Raw genomic sequence first — 19,349 nt, forward strand, 5'->3', positions numbered from 1 at the left:
CTGGGAGCCGTGGTTATCCTGGGCTTTGGTGGTCTTGGTTCTGATGCTTGTTGCCCTTCTGCTGCCACTTGAGCCAGCACTGACTCCCAGAGAACCTGGCCTGTGGAGAGGTCCCCCCACCCTCACACCAGGGAGCAATAGCCCCATCCTCCATCTTGGTCCCGTGGCACTGGCAGCATGTACAGTCTGTGTGAAAGCAAAGTACCCCCACACCACAGGGCCCCGAGGTGTGTGCAGATGTGGGAAGGCCCTGGCCTGGTTTTGGGGAGCAGCGGTGCTGCATGGAGCACAAGGGCCACTTCATCCTCATGGCTCTGGGAATGACAGAGGAGCGTGATGCCTGAGACAAGATCCCCCAGTGTGTGCCCTGTGGTTGGGCCAATGCATGCCCTGTGCCATTCAGGGCCCATACACAGATTCTGCTGAGTGCACAATCATGTCCCATTCTCACTGCTATGTCTCAGCGGACACTGGGATATCTGCACCCACAGAATGTCTTTTCTGGAGCATAGAGGGGCTGTGCCACCTATGGGGCCTCTGAGTTCCAGGGCCTGATGAAAGCTGATCCATGCTTGGGGAAAAGAAAGCAAGACCGAGCAGCCATGAGGGCATGTTTGGGCTTCAGTCCCTGTCCTTGCCCTGCCTTCATAAAAAGAGTTGGGTTCACAGGGACTGGGGGCTCCAGTGTGTGACCTGATGTGACTGGTAGCAGTACGAATTTGTGGATCCCCTCAGCCCTGCACATCTTGGCAACAGCTGGGCCATGCCAGATGCTGTGTTGAAGGGTGATGGGGATGCACAGGGAAGCTCTACCTGCTCTCCATGCCCAGACATGATGCCCATGACCAGGTGGTGGAGGAAAGGTGAAAGTGGAGTAGAGATAGAGGGTCTTCCCCAAGACAATTAACCATTCCCAGTTTCTACAATCCTTCGGGATCATCTTTGTCTGAGCCTCCATCCCCAGCACAGCTCCACCCAAAGCAAGAGGAACACTCTTCCCCAAGAGCTGGGGCCTCCAATGTCAACAGCACTTGTCTAGGCGGAGACGTCACAAGTCAAGGACTGGTGTCCATTGGCTGTGGAAGAACTAGGGATGTCTTCCTCAGCTTCAACAGACAGTGCCTGAAAGATGAATTGCTGCAGTATGTCCTGCATTCCAGTGCCTAGAGGCATGAGGCAGTGCCCTCAACCTATTCCCACTAAGGAATGGTTTTCTCCCTTGGTCATCTGTATTCAGAGGAAAAGACCACACAGGGACACACTCAGGGTTGCTGCAAATGTTTATCAAGTCTCAGGGGGAAATGAGGTGACTCCAAGAGGAGGCCCCAAGATCGTAGCACAGCAGGAGCAGACAAAAATCTGTTCAGCTTTTCCAATGGCAGACTTGCAACAGAGCATCAATCTACCCGGCCCACAAGTGGAGAGGGGCTAGCAGGTCACTCCAGGCTGGTTTGTGGGGGCCTCACGGAAAGCAGAGGGCAAGAAAGAAAAGAAAGAACAAGAGTGTGTGGAAAACAGGATAGGTATACTTCGGCCATGTTGTCATAGAATCCAGGTTGGCCCCTTCCTGTCTGTCTTTACAGGACAAGTCAGAAATGGTCAGCTCCTCTTAAAACAGCGGCACAAAGTCTGTTCTTCCTTCCATTTTTGTCCAGCAGCATGTTCTGAGTTCCTGGGGTCCTGGTCTGGGGCACTGTCTGGCATCTTTAGCAGGGGCGGCACCTGCTGCCACAGTAGCGGCTGGTAATACAGGAGAGGTCACAGCAGCCAGAGGTGATGGGGACTCCGTCACAGCTGAGGATGCTGCCAACGGCAGCAGAGGTGGAGGATCCCACAACGGTGTTCTGTGGGAAGGAGCTGAGGATGGGGCCGGGCAGGGTCACCACCACAGGAGAGGGCTCAATGACGATGGTGGAGTTCTGGCACTGCCTGACGCAGGGCTCGTTGCAGCTGCTGGCCAGCGGGGTCGGGCCGCAGGGCTGGCACGGCCGGCACTGGTCGTAGCAGGACATGTCTGGGGGCAGGAGGTGCACCTGGGAGAGAGGGCAGGGAGGAAGCAGAACATGGGCATGCATGAGGAAAAGCCTGTCACCACACCCTGAGGGAACCAAGGCACAGGCAGTGCTGTGAGCTGGAGGCTGTGCAGGGATGTGCCAGGGCTTCTTGGCCTCATCCTGCCAGAGCCCAAAAAGAACCACCAGAGCCTGGCTACACTCTAGGCTCCAGCCCAGGAGCCATCATACTAAAGGCCCAGTCTTCCTCCATGGCAAACCTTCTACCCCTTGACTCTCCCACAACCAGCAGCCCCAAGATTTGGCATGGAACACAGCTGATAGCAGCTGAAAGGTCCATGGAACTGAGTCCTCCCATGCGAGAGTGAGGGGGACAAGAAGGGGCTTCACACTCACCTTGTTCCCAAGGAGAAGAAGGCCAGAGAAGTGGATGAGAGAGCACAGACCTGGGCTGGCTTTTATAGTGCGCCTTAGCTGCCCCATGTCCAGAGGCATCCCTTGAAGCAGGGACTATTTTCTGACAAGCTACTCGTGCATGCAAAACATCCCACCTAATGATACGGGATGTGTGTTGCCTTCCTGTGATGCTGCTTTTCATTTCCTGCTTTATGCCCTTTCCCCAGAGAAGGCAACTTCTGAGTGGCAGGTAGGGAGGCCCAAGTATTTCCAGGCAACACACATCAGTGTGGGCAGAAGACTCAGCTCACGTGCTGGAAGGGTCCAGGAAAGGCAAATGAGGTCAGTGTGGGTGACTCCCTAGGGGCTCTTTGGGGCCCTTTTGCCTACAGGTGACCCAGCTCCTGCCTGTGACCCTACCCCTCCTGACACTGCCCTCAGGGAAAACCTGCTGGCCTGTTTTGCCTCCTCCTGCTCTGACCCAGGGATATCTGTATGGGGCGAGAGGTTGTGCAGGGCCCTTTCTGGATCCCAAAAGAAAGGCCCAACAGGACATTGTCTGTTTTAGTTAGAAGGAATAAGAACATGAATGTAGACAGAAAGTAAACCTTTCATGTGCAGGTGACCCTGCCTTCTACCAGCATCGGACAGAGCCGGCTGGGTTTTCCCAAGACACACAGTGCAGATCCTGTCCATAGAGAATTCCTTCTTCACTCCCATAACTTCATGCCTTTCATTTATTGTTTTAAAAAATAAATAAAATCGTACACCTCCCCCTTACATGATGCAAGCTTATTTCTGTCATGACACCCACCAGTGATCAGTAGGGGCACTCCAGCACTTTCCCTTACCACTGCTACTCAGGCTAACAAATGGGATTCTCAGGCCTTAAGTGCAAGGCCCAAGAAAGCTGACGTTGTCTTGTCAGAAGCCCTGGCTCCAGTGCCTTCTGCAAGGCTCCCAGTCCACCTCCCCTCCCTACGAGGTCACAGCATGTACTTTGCCCAAATGCTGTCCAGAATCTTTGCTGCACACTGTGTCACGTTCATGCACATGTTCCTCTCTTGTGGGCACTTGCCTGTACTGGGGCTGCCTGGGACAGAGATAACATTCCCCACTGCAGCCCCTAGAATGCTGTGCTCTGTGCTTGGAGCTAGAACAGCATTGCCATCACACCAGCGTTGGGGCTATAGTGGAGCAGTGCTGGCACAGCATCAGGACTCTCTCCAAGCCCCCCAAAGCCAGGAGGTAGGGGGTGGGCAAGAGGTGGGGAGGGGACGTCACCAGGGCAGCTGACCTAAATCAACCAAAGGGATATTCCGTACTCGAACACTCAGCAGTAATGATGTGAAAGGGGAAGGAAAACCAGGGGTGGGCATATTGAGTCTGTGCTTCCAAACACATGGACAAACATTACCTGCTGATGGGAAGTGGAGAATAAATATTTCTCAATTTGTTTCCAAATGGCCTTTGCTCATTTTTTATTTTTCTTCTTTTATTTCCTTCTTTTTTTTTTTTTCCCTTTAATTATATTATCCCTACCTCAACTTTTAAGCCCTTTAGCTTAAATCACATTCTCTCCCCACATCTTCCTTTCAGCAGGGGCTGTGAGAGAGCTGTGTGGTGGAGTATAGTTGGCCATCAGTGTGAAACTACGACAGCCTGTGTGCTGGACTTGTGCAAGTGTCTGTGGGTGCAGTTTTGCATGATTCCACGCAGGTGTGCAAGAGAAGGTGTGTGTTTGTGAGAACTGTGTGGCCCCCCTCACAAGAAAATGGGCTGGTCACCTCAGGGCATTCTCCACTGCTCTGTCCATGAGCTCCAGAGAGCAGCCAGGGCAAGAAGGAGCCTGAGAACAGCTGAACAATCACAGAACAAACCCAGCCCAGAAGTGCCCACAGCACACATGATGAAATGCGGCCTTCTGTATGTGTAGCCCACTGCCTCCCGACCCTAGGAAGTTCACTGCCAATTTCAGTCCCCAACAAGAATGGGCCCACAACAGTTTGGATCCTTACTTTAATTCTGTAACACAAGATTCAGAGTGTAAGACTGTGGTGCCAGTCACCCCTCCCTGCTTCTCCAGGCCAGGACACAGCTGCACTCCCCATGGCTAGAGAGTTCAAAAGGATGGTGTTAGCTTTATGTACAGGGAGACAGGCTGAGAAATCCTGCCCTCTTCGAGCAGGCCCAGCCCTACGTAGATCTGCTGCTGGTGCGGTGTCAGTGGTGTCTGGGGTGGGACAGGGGTCCCCCATGGGGAAACCAATGCCACACATACTTCTGTGACTCATGGGCCTGGAGCTGAGTCATGCAGGGGCTGAAACCTTGGGCAGAAGTGGCATTGAACCAGAGGAACATGGGTCCTATTTACCCTGAAGGCGGTCAAGGCCTGGAGCAGATTGCCAAAGAGATGCTAGGGGAGCTCCATCCTTGGAAGAGTTCAGACTTTGCCTGGACTTGATCCTGAGCAACCTGATCTGATGAGACCCGCTCTGAAAACAGGGTTGGACTACGTGCGTGCTGGAGGTGCAGCCTGTGATCCTCTGGAGGGTTTCTCAGATGACCTCTCGTTCGGACTGCTCAGGAAGCCTGGGGCAACATGCACAGTCACCACATCTCAGCCTTGGAGGGATGCTGTTGACAGATCACTTTTCCTGTTAATTCCCACTGTGACCCTTGATCACATACCGATATCATTCATGACATCAAAAGTGGGTGGAGGGAACAGCACTCATGCACACTGCTGCTCATGTAAAAAGATGCATGAACTCATGGGTGCACTCACAGACACTCCTGGATGCATACTGAAGTATATTTGTGCACACACAGACAGGTACGTGTTCACACAGCAAAGAAAGCAAATGCTGCTCTCCTGAACTCCAGGGTTCTGATCTCACTTTCTCCTGTCTCTGAAGGAACATCCTGGCTTGCTGAGGCCCTGCTGTGTTTTTCCTCAGAAGATATCAAGAGGTGGAAGACCATGAGTCCTGAGCAGCAACTCCATCTCCTCCTTCCTCCTGCCCCTGGTATCTTCCCACAGGGGTGAGGGGAAGGTCTACAGAGTGGTTTCTTTTGTTGCTGCTGGGTTTGGCTGAGAGCTGAGAGCTACTGCTCTTCATTCTGGACTCAGCCATCTACCTCTTGATCCAGACTGGGAATACACTCGTGATGGTGGAGCCCAACCAGCCCTTGCATCCTTCCCTGTAGTTTATCTTTGGAAACCTCCCATTCACTGACATGTGCCACGTCTTGGTCAGGATGCCTCTTATGCTTTTAGATGCCTTCTCTGCAGATAGGACAATTTACTTTTCCAGCTGTGTGCTCTGGCTCCTCTGCCTCCACTAGTGGGCCTAAACAGGGATGTCCTCTTCTCACTCATGACCTAGGACCAAGCTGTGTGCATCTGCCACCCACTGCAGTACTCCAGTCTGGTGGGAGGCCTGTGGTCTGAGCTCCTGCTCCCTTCCTTGGCGCAAGTGGCGCTCACCCTTCGTTTGCCCTGCTCTGGCCCTACACAATCACAGCTGCTTCTGGGATTCGCTCTCTCTCATGCAGATGGCTTCTGCAGAGAGCTGGCTACATTTCCTCCTCTATACCCACCCCATTGACAATGTCTTCCTCAACGAAGTGGTGTCCATCTTTTCCAGGGCTGTGACGCCCCTGCTCCATGCACCAATCTACAGCCTAAGGACTGAAAAGGTAAAGGAAGTCATGGGAAACCTGAGAAACAGAGGGAGGTTGTTTGTTTGTTTCCTCTGCTGTGTTCTCTGTCTCTGCTTTCAGGGCCATGCCGTTTTCTCTACTCTCCAGCAATGGAGATCTTGGGGAAGCTGCCATCACTGCTTCCACAGCAGCCCTTATTTTCTTTCTTACCTTTCAGCTATTCCCTCCTTGTTTCCTACCCTAGAAGCAGCCCTTCAGCACTTGCGAGGGGGGCAGAGAGAAAGAACAGTAGGAAGCTGGAAAAAACACACAGAGATACAAACCTGACTGACAGATGATGAGGGAGGCAGTGAGGAGACCAAATGTGGGCAGTCACGCCATTTAGGGGGCGTACACGGGGCTGTGGACATGTTTATGCCAGTGAGGTTATCAGATTGGGGACCTTCTCAATTGGGATGCTAAGAAAAGAGGAGGCATTCAACAAGCAAACAGAGACCAAGACCAGAGAAGACAAACACAGAGGCAATGACAAGAAACAAACCTCACCATTCACACCAGTTGTCGGCCTATCAAGAAGCCACAGGTGCCACTGCCAGGAAGATCAACCTGGGCCTTGCACCTCCTCCAGCTGTGGGCCAGGACACAGGCTGGGATGGGTGCAGGACAGACCTATACAACCCCAGGAGGGGACATGCAGGGCAAGGGGAGCCAGGAGGAGCACACCAGGGCAGACAGAGCAAGGTGTAAAAGGGGCTGCTCCATGCACTTGTGTGGCTGGGCCCTGCACCTGAGCACCGCCGTCTGTCCTGTCCTCTTCTGGAATCTTTCCTTACCTCTGCGTAATCTCGCTCTGTCCCATGTGCATGTGTGCTGCAAGGAGAAAGTGCCAGCTGCTGGTGGAGCAGCAGGAGTGGATTTGGCACCAGGTGCTGGAGTCAGACTGGGGGCGAGGTCGCCCCTGGTCTGTGCTGTCAGCTGCTGGAGCCAGGGGGTCCCTGTGAAGCGCCTGGAGCAGGGGAAGCGGGTCTCAGACTCCAGGCAAATGTGGCAGGAGTCTTTTGGGTCTCCAAAAGCAGCTACTGGGGGTACCGGCCTGGGTGTCCAGTCCTCAAATGGGGTGTGCATGACCTTGTCTGTGTGTCTCCCGGATATGTGCTCAGCTTCGATACCATTCGAGCTGCCGGCAGTGCCGGCCACAGCTGAGGAACCAGTGCTTCTCATCACCACACTACCAGGCCCAGTCTAGCCCGGCCCGCTGCCCTCCACCTGCCCCTCTTGCTGGGGACGCTGCAGACGGGCAGCTGATTTCTCCACGCCCTCTCCCCCTCCCACTCCCTTCCCCTCCCCTCTCCTCTCCCGTGCCGAAGGAGCTGCCTCAGCCTTTCCCCGCACACCTCCGCGTCCCGGGCTGGGCTGCAGGACGGGCAGAGCCCCGCTGGCAGCAGCCCAAGCCCTGCCCGCCCCCAGGCGCCCAGCACTCGCAGCCCGGGCCAGCCCCCGAGCGGCCCCGGGGCGGAGCTGGCGGCGCCGGGCGGCGGCGGCGGGGAGGAGGCGCCGCGGGCGGAGCAGAGCCGGGGCTGGCGGGGGCAGCGCGGCGCGGGCGGCGGAGCGGCGGGATGCGGCAGGGCCGGGCCGCAGGGCTGGCGGGGCTGGCCGCGGTGCTCCTGGGTGCGCGGGGCTGCCGGCGGCGGGGCCGGGACGGGGGCTGCGGGGGGCCGGGGCTGCCCTCGCTGCTGGCCCGCCGGCTTCTCACGGACCTCGCTCCCCTCTGTCCTCCCTCTGCAGCCGTCCCGTCTGCCTCCAGCGAGCTCAGCCGGCCGTTCCCTCCCACCTTGCCTTGCTCCCTGCCTTCCTCCTCTCCTTTCGGCACACCCCCACTCGTTCCTGCCTGCTTCCCTTCTCCTCCTGGCTCGGCTCGGACCCTCCTTCCAAACAGCCCTGCTCCGACCTGGTCCCCAAATAACCATTCCCGGAGAAATGCCTTTGTGTGCTTTCTTCTGAGAAAATGCCCCCATCAGCTGTCAACCGTTTTCTTCTCTCCTCTCCCCTTGCGTGATACTTTCAGTGCAAAAAAAAAGCCATTTTCTGAGTTTTCTCCTCCTTTTCTTCCTGGCAGTGGCTGCAGGCAGAGCCCAGGTGCAGCAGGAGCCACGGGCAGAGACCAGGGATGGCACCGGCATCAACATCACCTGCTCACACCCCAACATCCAAACCAGCGACTTCATCCAGTGGTACCGTCAGCTCCCGGGCCGAGGCCCCGCATTCCTCGTGAGCAGTCGCAAAGACTCCAGACCAGTGTCAGACCCGGAGGGGTGGCTGTGGGTGGCAGCAGACCGCCGGTCCAGCGCCCTGTGGCTCGCCCAGCCCCGGCTTCGGGACGCGGCGGTGTATTACTGCGCCCTGAGAGCCACGGGGAGAGGAGCCGGGGCTGCGGCCGGGCAGGAACCGTGGCGGGCGGGGCCGGGCGTGTGTGGCGGGGGCGAGGCAGGGGCACAGCCCCCAGGGGGCGCTGCCGCTCCGCCCGCCGGGACCACCTCGCCCCGCAGCCCCGGGGGTTCCCCCGCCAGCCCGGCCCCTCCAAGGCACTCCAGTTCTGCTGAAAGGGTCTGGAGCCTGGGTGTAGCTGAACGGAGATGGCACCAGCCTGGCAGAAATGTGTCCAGGGAAGAGGCACTGAAACACAGCTCCTATCTCCTGAGCCCTCCTTTTCCTCACGCTGCAACAATCACCCTCTGGTACTGCCAACTTCAGGCCCCAGCAAGGACTGTATCAGGACAGTTTGGGTTCCTGGTTTAATTCAAGGTAACAATGTTTGGAGTGCCTCAGCGTGGCTGTCCATCGACCACCTTGGGATGTATAGGAGAAGCAGACTGCTGTGAGGCTCCTGATAGTGCCTGTCAGTGAGGGATTTCCACCCCTGGACACTGCCAGGTCCTCCTGGGAGTCAGTGCCGGAGCCAGGCCCATCTCCTCACACCTGTCTGTAAAGGCCTGCCAGCATTGTCTCAGAAATGCATCACAGGGGGCACAGATTCCCATCCAGCCCACGTCAGGCTGGTTCTCCTGAAGGCAAAGGGGCAGCTCCACATGAGGGATTTCACAGCAAAGGGGTTTGCTCAGCTTAGTGGGTGTCTCATCCAAGCTAAGCTGCCTCGTGCAAACACAGAAGCAGATCCCACCCACAGTTTTATCCATTTGCCAATGACACGTGCCCAGAACTTCACCCAAGGTTGACATACTGTCTCCTGGGGCATTGAAGGTAGGCAATAAACAGTAGGGCAATTAAGAAACCAATGTCTCCAGGAACTACCAGTCCTGTACTGAGTTGCAACACAGGCCAAGCCCTTCCAGGGCAATGGGCCATCCCAACAAACCAGAAATGTTTCTCAGGGCTCTGCCTGGGTCTCTTTCCTGTGGTCTGCCCCACACCTTAGCCCTGGCAGTGCCATTCCTTCACCTGGGCTAGACTGGTTACGTTCTCTTGCAGCTGTGGCTGATTCCATTCCTCTGACACCAGGAAAGACAAAGGGTCTACCCCAGCACACCTTTGGCTCTTCTCTCTTGCCTGCATGGTTGATTTCTTCTGGACATGACAAGGCTGTACCAAGCAGGGCCATACGTGGATCTCTAAGGAAACAGCTCTGTAATCGAGCAGGGACAGGGTGCCCTGCTGATGGGAGCTGTTACAGAGGTAACCAGGCTCTAATGAGAAACTGCAGACATCAGGGGGCTGCAAAGCAATGACAGGAAAAATGTCTGCCAGCAGTCGAACTGGGCCTGGAAACAATGGGCATCCTTGAAGTGCAGCTGGGCACCAGAGCGCTGCAAACATCCTGAAGATAGCCTCTACATAACGGAAAGAAGAAACAGAGAAACAACCTCTTGCTTGAGCAGGAGCAAACCAAACGGTCAGGAAAAGTGGAAAGGAATGTGAGGAAGTCCCTGTGAGTGCAGGTCCTGGGCCTGAGGAAAGCTGCTGCATGGTTGGGGGCAAGTGGGCACCACAGAGCAGCGTGGGGGTATGCAGACTGCTTGTTGTCTTTGCACTGACCCAGCCCATGGGGGTGCAGGGTCCTCAGGGACTGGAGATTGCCGCGTATGGTCCATTACGGCTAACACCAATGCTGACTTGTGAAGGGGGTCGGTCCTGCATGTGTGCCACCACCTGGGCCCTGCCAAGTGCTGTGCTGGGGGCAGTTGGGCCTCATGGGACACATGTTCCTGCCGCACATGCCCATGTGTGCTGGCCATAGCCCCAAGGTGGGGCAAAAGAGGGGAGATGAAGGTGGAGTAGAAGCGGTGGGGCATCCCTGCACTTATTCCACCCATTCCCCACATCTGCCATCCGTCTTCTGTCCCCACCTGCTTACCCAGCACAGCACTGTCCTGAGCAAGAGGAAGCCCATTCCTAAGAGCCTGCAGGGTGCTCAGCCTCCACAGCCTCCCACAGACTCATAGCTTTTCCCGTGAGGACAGCAGAGATTGTGCTCTCTGTTTGCAGGACAGGGGGAGCTGTGGGCAGAGACGCTGCAAGGCAAGGGTAGATTGCCCCTTGCTCTGTGAAAGCCAGGGACGTCTTCTTCAGCTGCAAGGGGCAGTGCCCAAGAGAGGACCCTCTGCAGCGTGTCGCAACCTCCCATTCTTCTGGGAGTAGGGAAGAGGCTCCTTAAACACCCATCTTGTACCCAGCAAGGGCAAAACCATTCTCCCTGGCAGCTCAGGAGGGCATACACGGAGGGAAAATAACATCTACAGCCAAGGCTGGGATGCAGAAATCTTTAATTAGTGTACAGAGGAAAAGCAGGTCACTCTGAGCAGAGGCCCCTCAGTGCAGGGATCACCAGGGCCTACCAAGAGACAGCGTCCCGTGCCCATGGCGCAGATCATGCAGGGCATGTGTCTGCTGTTACCGCAGTGGGAGGGCTGTCTCTGAGGAGCCCCGCAGCCCATGGGAGAAGAAGAACACAAAGAAAAGGGAGAGAAGGAGGTAGTAGGTGGAGGGATGGAAGGAGAGACATGGGGCATGTTTTGAGAAATCTCGGGGTAGCCTCTGGTCTGGCTCCTGCCAATGTCTGCCAGAGGAGGTGAGGAAGGTCAGTCATTCTGCAAGCAATGGCCTGAAGATTCCTCCTTCTATTGTCCAGCACCATGGTCGTGCTGGAACCCCAGGGCCATGGCCAGTGGCTTTAGCAGGGCAGGCACCTTCTGCCACAGTAGCGGCTGGAAATGCCCGAGAGGTCACAGCAGCCAGAGGTGATGGGGACTCCGTCACAGCTGAGGATGCTGCCAACGGCAGCAGAGGTGGAGGATCCCACAACGGTGTTCTGCGGGAAGGAGCTGAGGATGGGTCCGGGCAGGGTCACCACCACAGGAGAGGGCTCAATGACGACGGTGGAGTTCTGGCACTGCCTGACGCAGGGCTCGTTGCAGCTGCTGGCCAGCGGGGTCGGGCCGCAGGGCTGGCACGGCAGGCACTGGTTGTAGCAGGACATGTCTTGGGGCTGGAGATGCACCTGGGAGAGAGGGCAGAGAGGAAGCAGAGCGCGTGGGTAGGTGAGGAGCAGCCCTGTTACCCAAAACAAAGGAGCCAAGACAACTGCTGAGGGTGGATGTGGAGGCTCTGCCAGGAGGCTCATGGTCTTCATCGCTTTGTCCTGACAGGGCCCTTCAAAGAGCAGCCTGAACCAATGAGACAATCCCGTAGCACGTAATCCAAAAAGCTGCCTCAGCACCATGTCCCAGCCTCTCTCTACACAGAATGTCTCTCTCCACCCCTCTCCCATGGCAAGGAACTCCAAGGCCCAGCATAGCACTGAACCACCATCAGATGTGATGTCTATTGATGCAAGATCCCTTCTAGTTCAGAAGAGGAGGAGAGAGGGCTTCAGACTCACCTGGTTCCCAAGGAGGATGAGGCGAGAGAATTGGATGAGAGAGCAGGGAGCTGGGCTGCCCTTTATACTGGTACTTCATTGCTGCAGGCCCAGGGGCACCCTTGGCAGAGGTAACAATTTTCTGACAAGCTCATCTTGAATGCAAACCATTCCAACAAATGTTATGGTCTGTGTGTTGGTTTCCTGCACTGCTGCCTTTTCATTTCCAGATCTAGGCCATGGCCATTCCACAGCAATGGTTTCTTTAGATTGCTGGGATGAAATGTCCAAGGATTTCTAGGGCAGGAATGCATCAGTGAGGGCAGAAGACTCACCGGAAGTGCTGGACGGGTCCCCTCTGATCATCTTCATGGCTCTCCTCTGGACCCACTCTAACGGGTCTATATCTTTCTCATGCTGGGGGCCCCAAAGCTGAACACAGCACTCCAGGTGGGGTCTCAGTGAAGCAGAGCAGAGATTAGCTCTCTAATCTAATTAGAGCAGATTTAGCTCTCCTAACTTACTCATCAGACAATGTCTCTGTATTCTTTCCATGTTACCTGTCCTTGCTCCCACCCTCTGTGGCCTTCTCTGTCATGTTTGAGTTTAGCCAGTTGCTCCATGTTCATCCACGCAGGTCTCCTGGCATTTTGCCTGACTCTGTCTTTGTTGGGATGCATCGCTCCTGAGCTTGGAGGAGGTGATCCTTGAATATTAACCAGCCTTCTTGGGCCCATCTCCCCTTCAGGGCTTTGTATCATGGTACACTTCCAAGCAGATGCCTGAACAGGCCAAAGTCTGCTCTCCAGAAGTCCAGTGCATGAAGTCTGTTGTGCTTCTTCCTCGCTGTGCTCAGGATCCTCAATTCCACCATTCCACTGTCACTACAGCCAAGTCTGCCCTTGAGCTTCACATTCCCACCAGCCCCAGCTGCTATGAGAACGAGGTCCAGAATATAGCACCTCTCCTCATAGGCTCACCTTGTGCAGTCACCTGAGGGCCTGCTTGCTTGTGTTCACACATCTGCTCGTCTTGTGACAACCTGTGTGCAGCTGGCTCTGTGTGAACGCATGTGGGTGCACAGATTTGTGCATGACTCCATGCAGGTATAGATGAGCACATGCGTGTGTCCTTGTTTCCCCTTTATCACGAGGGAATGTGCACAGTGTCAGCACTCTCCCCTGCTCTGTGCATGAGTCGTGCAGGGGAGCAGGTTCCCAGGGACAGAAGGAGCCTGAGAGCCGCTGAACAGAGATGGCACCAGCCTGGCAGAGATGTGTCCAGGGAAGAGGCACTGAAACACAGCTCCTTTTTCCTGAGCCCTCCTTTTCCTCACGCTGCAACAATCACCCTCTGGTACTGCCAACTTCAGGCCCCAACAAGGACCGTATCAGGACAGTTTGGGTCCTTGGTTTAATTCAAGGTAACAAGGTTTGGAGTGCCTCAGCGTGGCTGTCCATCGACCACCTTGGGATGTATAGGAGAAGCAGACTGCTGTGAGGCTCCTGATAATGCCTGTCAGTGAGGGATTTCCACCCCTGGACACTGCCAGGTCCTCCTGGGAGTCAGTGCTGGAGCCAGGCCCATCTCCTCACACCTGTCTATAAAGGCCTTCCAGCATTGCCTCAGAAATGCATCGCAGAGGGAACAGATTCCCATCCAGCCCATGTCAGGCTGGTTCTCCTGAAGGCACAGGGGCAGCTGTCGCTCCTCCACGTGCGGGATTTCACAGCAAAGGGATCACACAGTGCCAAGAGTAAACTGATCCCCCCCTTGCGCCAGACAAATGCTAAGCATTTGGAGTGCTTCAGCATGGCTGACCATCAAACACCATGTTCATAGTTCCTGGGAGCCCTTCCAAGGGGCCCTGACCAGCAGCTTTGGCATGCAGGGCACCTTCTGCCTGAGTAGCACCTGGCAATGCCAGAGTCATCCAGTCCTGCTGAACGTTTTCATTAAGGCTACGAGCAGTCGGAATGAGAGAAGGAATTTGGAGAATACAATAATTTACTAACTTTTTAGAACAGAACTTTCTAACGTGCTAACTAAAAGGGGGGACTGAGAGAGGGAGTTAGGGGAATCTTATCAAGTAGAGATAGAGTGCTGACGGCATGAAACTAGGATGCTACTTAGTGTCTTTACTAACTATGCTGCTTGTGAAAATTAATTAAAGCAAGAAGCCTTGGGCCCCTTTACCAAGGTCAGTCTCTTAATAAGAGTGTGAGCCTATCTTAAGAAACTGGTAGAAAGTGTTCATGTGGATGGACAAGATCCAAGAAGCAACTGCGTCCGCGCAGAGACAAGAGGTCAACTAGCGGTGACGAGGAATAGTCATCAGTCTTCATCCCCACGACCCCCAGAGACCACCACCAGAATACACTGCGCAAGTGCAGATGGGAGGAGTTTATGGAAATGACTCCTTGGAACTAATTTTAATATGAAGCGGGGATAGGTTATGAATATGTATAGGTGTATTGTGAAACTTCATGTATATGTAACTCTTTGCTGCATATAACCATGGACAGTTGCCGCATCAGGTGCACACGATTTTGGAGAGGCTACCCCCCCGTGCTGCCCACAGCTGAATAAACATACCTACTTTACAATCTTCCTTATTGTGGAGTCTGTTTTCCGCACGTCAGGAAGGAGGGCACCCTTGGCCAGTTTGTGCATGGTCCCCAACCGGGGCACACAGGTGGTGACAGCGTAGGTCACAAGGGGGCTTCGGAGAATGCAGGAAGGCTGGAGAAGGGGGCTGACCAGAGCCTCAGGATGGTGCAAAGGAGCAAAGAAAAGGATTTTCCTCTTGGGCAGGAAGCACCCCCAGAGTAATGCGGGGTGGGGGCTGGCTGCCGAGGAAGCAGAGCCTCAGGAAAGGGTTTTGGGTGCAGGAGGCACCCAGCCACACACGAGCCAGCAGCGCGCCCTTGCAGCAAAGGCGGCCAACGGCCTGCGGAGCTGGGGGGGTCAGGGGGTGCCCCGCAGTGCGTGGGGCCGGGCAGGTGGGGCGGGGGCGAGGCGGGGGCACAGCCACAGCCGGAGCCACGTGGGGGCGCTGCCGGTGCTTGGAAGTCCCCTTGCAGGGCCCGGAGTTAAACAGCACGGGCCCGAGGGAGCATCGGAACAGCCACGTCGGGTTTCCTCCGTTTTCTGCAGTGGTCTCGTTTTAGGAGCTTGTTGTACAGGCTTTGTCCCAAGCCCAAATCCAGCACCTCTGGCGCTGAGATGACGTCCTGGCAATGCCACAAATGTCTGTGCTGGACACTGCCTCTAGTGACACCTCTTGGAACCTTGGATCTTGCCAAAGGACTGAGGCGTTGAGGAGTTTGCTGCACTAGTCAGCGCCGTTGAAGGTGTGCCCTTGGAGCAGGATTCACTCCTGTCTGTGTGTGCAGAGGTGCTGACTGCTGAGCAGAGGGCTGTGGTGGGGCGTCCTTCCCTGCCAGAGGGAGAGTGTGGCTCTCCTGAGGGGGTTGGGTGGAGGGGGGGGAGGCAATCCCATCTCCATTGACAGCAGAGCTGGGTGCAGGCCTCTGTGTCTGGCTGGGTTCTGGATGGCAGTGGGAGGCCACTGGGGACACTTGCCCCTTGCTGGGGCTGCCCACCTGCCAGAAGGGGCAAAAAGAGGGAAGCACACAGTGGCCATGTTGGTGTCCTTTTGCCTTACCGCTGACCAAGTGAAATGTCCTGGCCTTCACAGGCCTGCAGCTGTGAGCTAACGGCACAAGTGTGAAGCTCGCGGTGCTGGAGAACCTGTGACTGGCAATGGGGAACCTGGGGCACAGCAAAGATTGGCTGGATTCCTTTCTGACTGCTTTAACCACTGGCCCATCCCTCTCTTGAGAGCCTTGCTGTGGCAGAGGTGTGCCCCAAGGAGCAGCAGGGGGACAGCTTTGCTCCGCCCTCTGTGCTGAGGTTCAGAGGCTGCTTTGAGCTGGCAGAGGGGGAAGTGAACTCGCAAGCTTGAGCTCCTTCTTTCCGGGCACTCCGTGGGCACCCTGTGAAGGCGAGCGCATGACATGGTCCTGCTTTTTCTGGCAGCCTTGATGGCACTGTCAGACTTTGGTGAGATGTGACTTTCAGGAGGGCAAGCTAGGGGCAAGATGGCATCCCATCATTTCCGGAGGGGGGAAATTGGAGTCCTGCCTCCCTGGAAGAACTGCAAGTGTTTTCTGTAGGGAGAGCAGGGGCTGCAGACCAATACAGGAGATGATCTGAAAGATGTCAGGGGCAACGAGTGTACAGGGATGAATGAGCATCTGCATTTTTCCTTTGCAGATGCCTAGCATTCTTACATGCATTGTTGATAGGTATGTATGGACTCAAAGCCTGGTGAGGTGCTGCTAAAAAGTCGGTAAGCTGACAGACTTCGGTAAGGGAATTAAACAGCATCTGCAGAAAGAAGAGTGCCTGTGTACTTAGCTCAGCATTTTACAACCCGTGAAAAGGGAGATGGAGAGAGGAGACAGTGAGCAAGTTGGTGAAATGAGAGAGACAGGAGAGAAAGGGGGAGAACAGACACACCTTCAAGCAGTGCTGAAATGCTGTTCTGGCTTTGCAGGTCATGCACAGAAGGACTCTGTGCTGCAGTTTGCACAAGAAACCACCATCCAGGTGGGACACAATGCAACTCTGCACTGCAATTTCTCCACCAGCAGCTCTGCTCCCTACATCTTCTGGTATCAGCAGCGCCCGACCCAGTCCCCTCAGTTCTTGCTGCAGGTGAGCAAGTTCAAGCCTCATGTGCATTCCGGGAGGATCTCCTCTGTGCTCTCCGTGGAGAACTCCCAGGTGCTTCTCCACGTGCAAGATGCCAAGCTCCAGGACAGCGCTGTCTACCTGTGTGCGCTGAAACCACACTGGTGCGTGCAGCATGCAGCTTTATACAGGAAGGTGCGGGTGCTGTGAGGAGCAGCTCCCTCTCATCACAGTTTGCATGGAGCTCTGAGCTGAGCCTGCCCAGCAAGGACACGTCGGGCTTGTGGTGAGCCAGGTGTGAGTGGCAGCCCCTGCTCCTGATGCCTGGCAGTGTGGTTAGCATAACCAACAGTGAGGCAAATATCCATAATGTGGAAGGGGGCTGTTAAGGTGCACCGCTGCCCCCTTGTCTCTCCCTCTCACTGGCCCCAGCATGTGGAGACACCCACCATTGTGGTGAGAAAGGGCATTAGTGTTATCACTCTAGTAATTCAACTAGTAATTTATTTGTAGTAATCTTTAGGATTTTGTAGTAATTTTTAGTATTTCTAGTAATTTCTTATGTAATAATAAATCTCTAGTTATAACCACAGCCTGTGGCCAGTCCTCCTTCTGCCAAGGATCCCTAAAGAACCTGCCAGTGCTCTGTAGTGTTGGGAGACAGACCTGGGTGTAGTCAGCAGGATCCTTGTGTTAGAATAAGGAATGGTTCCCTTGATAAATGGGCCACACTGTGGAAGGGTTTTCTTGGAAATGGATGGCAAGATGCAAAGCAGGAGTGGCTAAGGTCAATACACCACAATCCAAATGCCTCAGGGAATGAATTTAATAAATGGAAGGATGCGTGTATGGTAAGGAAAGACAAAAGGAAGGAAGGAGTGTGCTGGTTGTTAGCTGCAACGTGGAAAATTGAGAAGGAATGGGCTGGAAGTTTAGAGGAAGAAAACAGAAGGTTGAAAAGGGAATTATCAGCCAAAGATACAGATGTTTTGGCTGTTGCAGAACAGTGCTTAGACGAAGTCGAGGACTTTTCAGCTTCTCACGCTACCCTCCACCAAGGAGGCTGGAGGTGCAGGTGAAGGTGGGAGGAGACACAACCAGGTAAAAAGTCCAGATTTCTTACCCGGTGTACTATGAGCCAATCCACACACAAGGTCAAGAGATTGTTTATTTCAGAATAGTTGAAGTCTGGGTACCTGGTGGTTTCCCACAAACCTGGCACCTCTTAAGACTTTTTGTTCAGCTTTCATAAAACCCGTTCTCAATACATTTGCATGTTTGTACAATCCCCACCCCTCCAAATGGTTACATGATTAGCATAGTGCTGCCATGACAGAATCATTCTGCGCATCCTCAGAGATGAGGGGTCCTTTGTTGGGCCGGGGTCTCGCAGTATAGAGGCGTGATTTTTACTCTTGTAATTAGGATAGTACATGGTGAGTTCACATTAGAATACTCCTAATCTTTGTTTTTCAGCTGTCTATTCATCTTGCGTTGCTAGGTGATATATTCGAGAGCCAAATGGAGCCGAACTCTTCTTGAACAAGTAAAAGAACACAAGGCAATGCGCACAGTCTGGAACATGAAAAATTCGAACTAGAAATTGTGACTTTAATTGTTTTCTTGAGGGTGGATTGTGAATGTAGATGGATGCCAGCAAGGGTGGCCTTCCAGTACTGATTAAAATACCATTAGCTGGAGGAAACACAAGAAAGAAAAAGGGAATAGCACAGGCAAAGGAGGGGACATCGCCAGGGCAGCTGACCTAAACCAACCAAAGGGATATTCCATACCATGTGATGTCACACTCAACAATAAAAGTTGGGAAAGAGGAAGGAAAGGGGGGAGCTCTCATTATGAAGACATCTGTCCTCCCAAACGACCGCTATGAGTATTGAGGCCCTGCTTCCCAGGAGATGGCCAGACATCACTTTTTGAGGGGAAGTAGAGAATAATTTTCTTTTCACTCTGTGCTTCTGTGCGGCCCTTGCTTATTTTTCTCTCTTACTTTTCCCTTATATCAAATTTCTTTCTTCTCCCCTTCTTCTTCTGAGCAGGGGGAGCGAGGGAGTGGTTGCGGTGGAGTTTACCAAAGGAACATAAGACAGACCACTTGTCAGGGCAAGGCACATGCTGCAGATCCTGCTCCTGCCGAGATTCACTGGCATTGTTATCTTTGGAGATTTTCTGGGATTTTGTGTAATTCTTCTTAGAAATGGACAACTCTATTCGTCAAACAACACGTTGCTTCACTCCTACAGACTCGCCACATGCTCACTGCCACGTGCCAAAGAATGTGGACTGCACAGCTCTGTACAGCACAGCAGAGTTCTGTAGCTACACTGGTGAGCTGCCATGCAGATCCCAAGCTTCTCCATGAACAATCTCCTTCTGTATCAGGACTCCACAGGCAGTGAAGAGGATTCACTGCTTCGTGCGGTAAATTTTTTTTGAGAGAGGGAGAAAGTTCACACTGCCTGGGGGGTATAAAAGGAACAGTTGGGGTCTGCAGGGCTTGGAGTGTCATTCCTTTGGGTGTCTGAGAGCTCCACGTTTGAGGTGTGCTGAGGGAGGTATGGGGGAAGACAACACAACTAGCCAGGTGCTGCCATCAGCCATGGCCAAACAGTGCGTGTGCAGAAGAGAAGGCAGTTGTAGCTGGGGAGCTGAGGACCCCTCTGGGAGAGGAGATGAGAGCAGCCCCT

General features: G+C 54.4%; 2 protein-coding genes across 2 annotated transcripts; both read right to left on the minus strand.

Moving 5' to 3' along the window:
* Positions 1–1,267: 1,267 nt before the first annotated feature.
* LOC136786802 (feather keratin Cos2-3-like) lies at positions 1,268–2,595 on the minus strand. The gene is made up of 2 exons (XM_066981698.1): positions 2,409–2,595; positions 1,268–2,033 (listed from the first exon to the last, which is right to left on the minus strand). Exons 1-2 carry the CDS (start codon positions 2,505–2,507, stop codon positions 1,707–1,709), a joined length of 426 nt encoding a protein of 141 aa, XP_066837799.1. The 5' UTR covers positions 2,508–2,595; the 3' UTR covers positions 1,268–1,706.
* Positions 2,596–11,259: 8,664 nt separating this feature from the next.
* Positions 11,260–11,831, minus strand: LOC136786813 (feather keratin Cos2-3-like). The gene has a single exon (XM_066981715.1). The coding sequence runs from the start codon at positions 11,806–11,808 to the stop codon at positions 11,260–11,262; it is 549 nt and encodes a 182-aa protein (XP_066837816.1). The 5' UTR covers positions 11,809–11,831.
* Between the last annotated feature and the right edge of the window lie 7,518 nt (positions 11,832–19,349).

Source organism: Anser cygnoides, chromosome 22 (genome assembly GCF_040182565.1).
Source record: "Anser cygnoides isolate HZ-2024a breed goose chromosome 22, Taihu_goose_T2T_genome, whole genome shotgun sequence".
NCBI classification, from domain to species: Eukaryota; Metazoa; Chordata; class Aves; order Anseriformes; family Anatidae; genus Anser; species Anser cygnoides.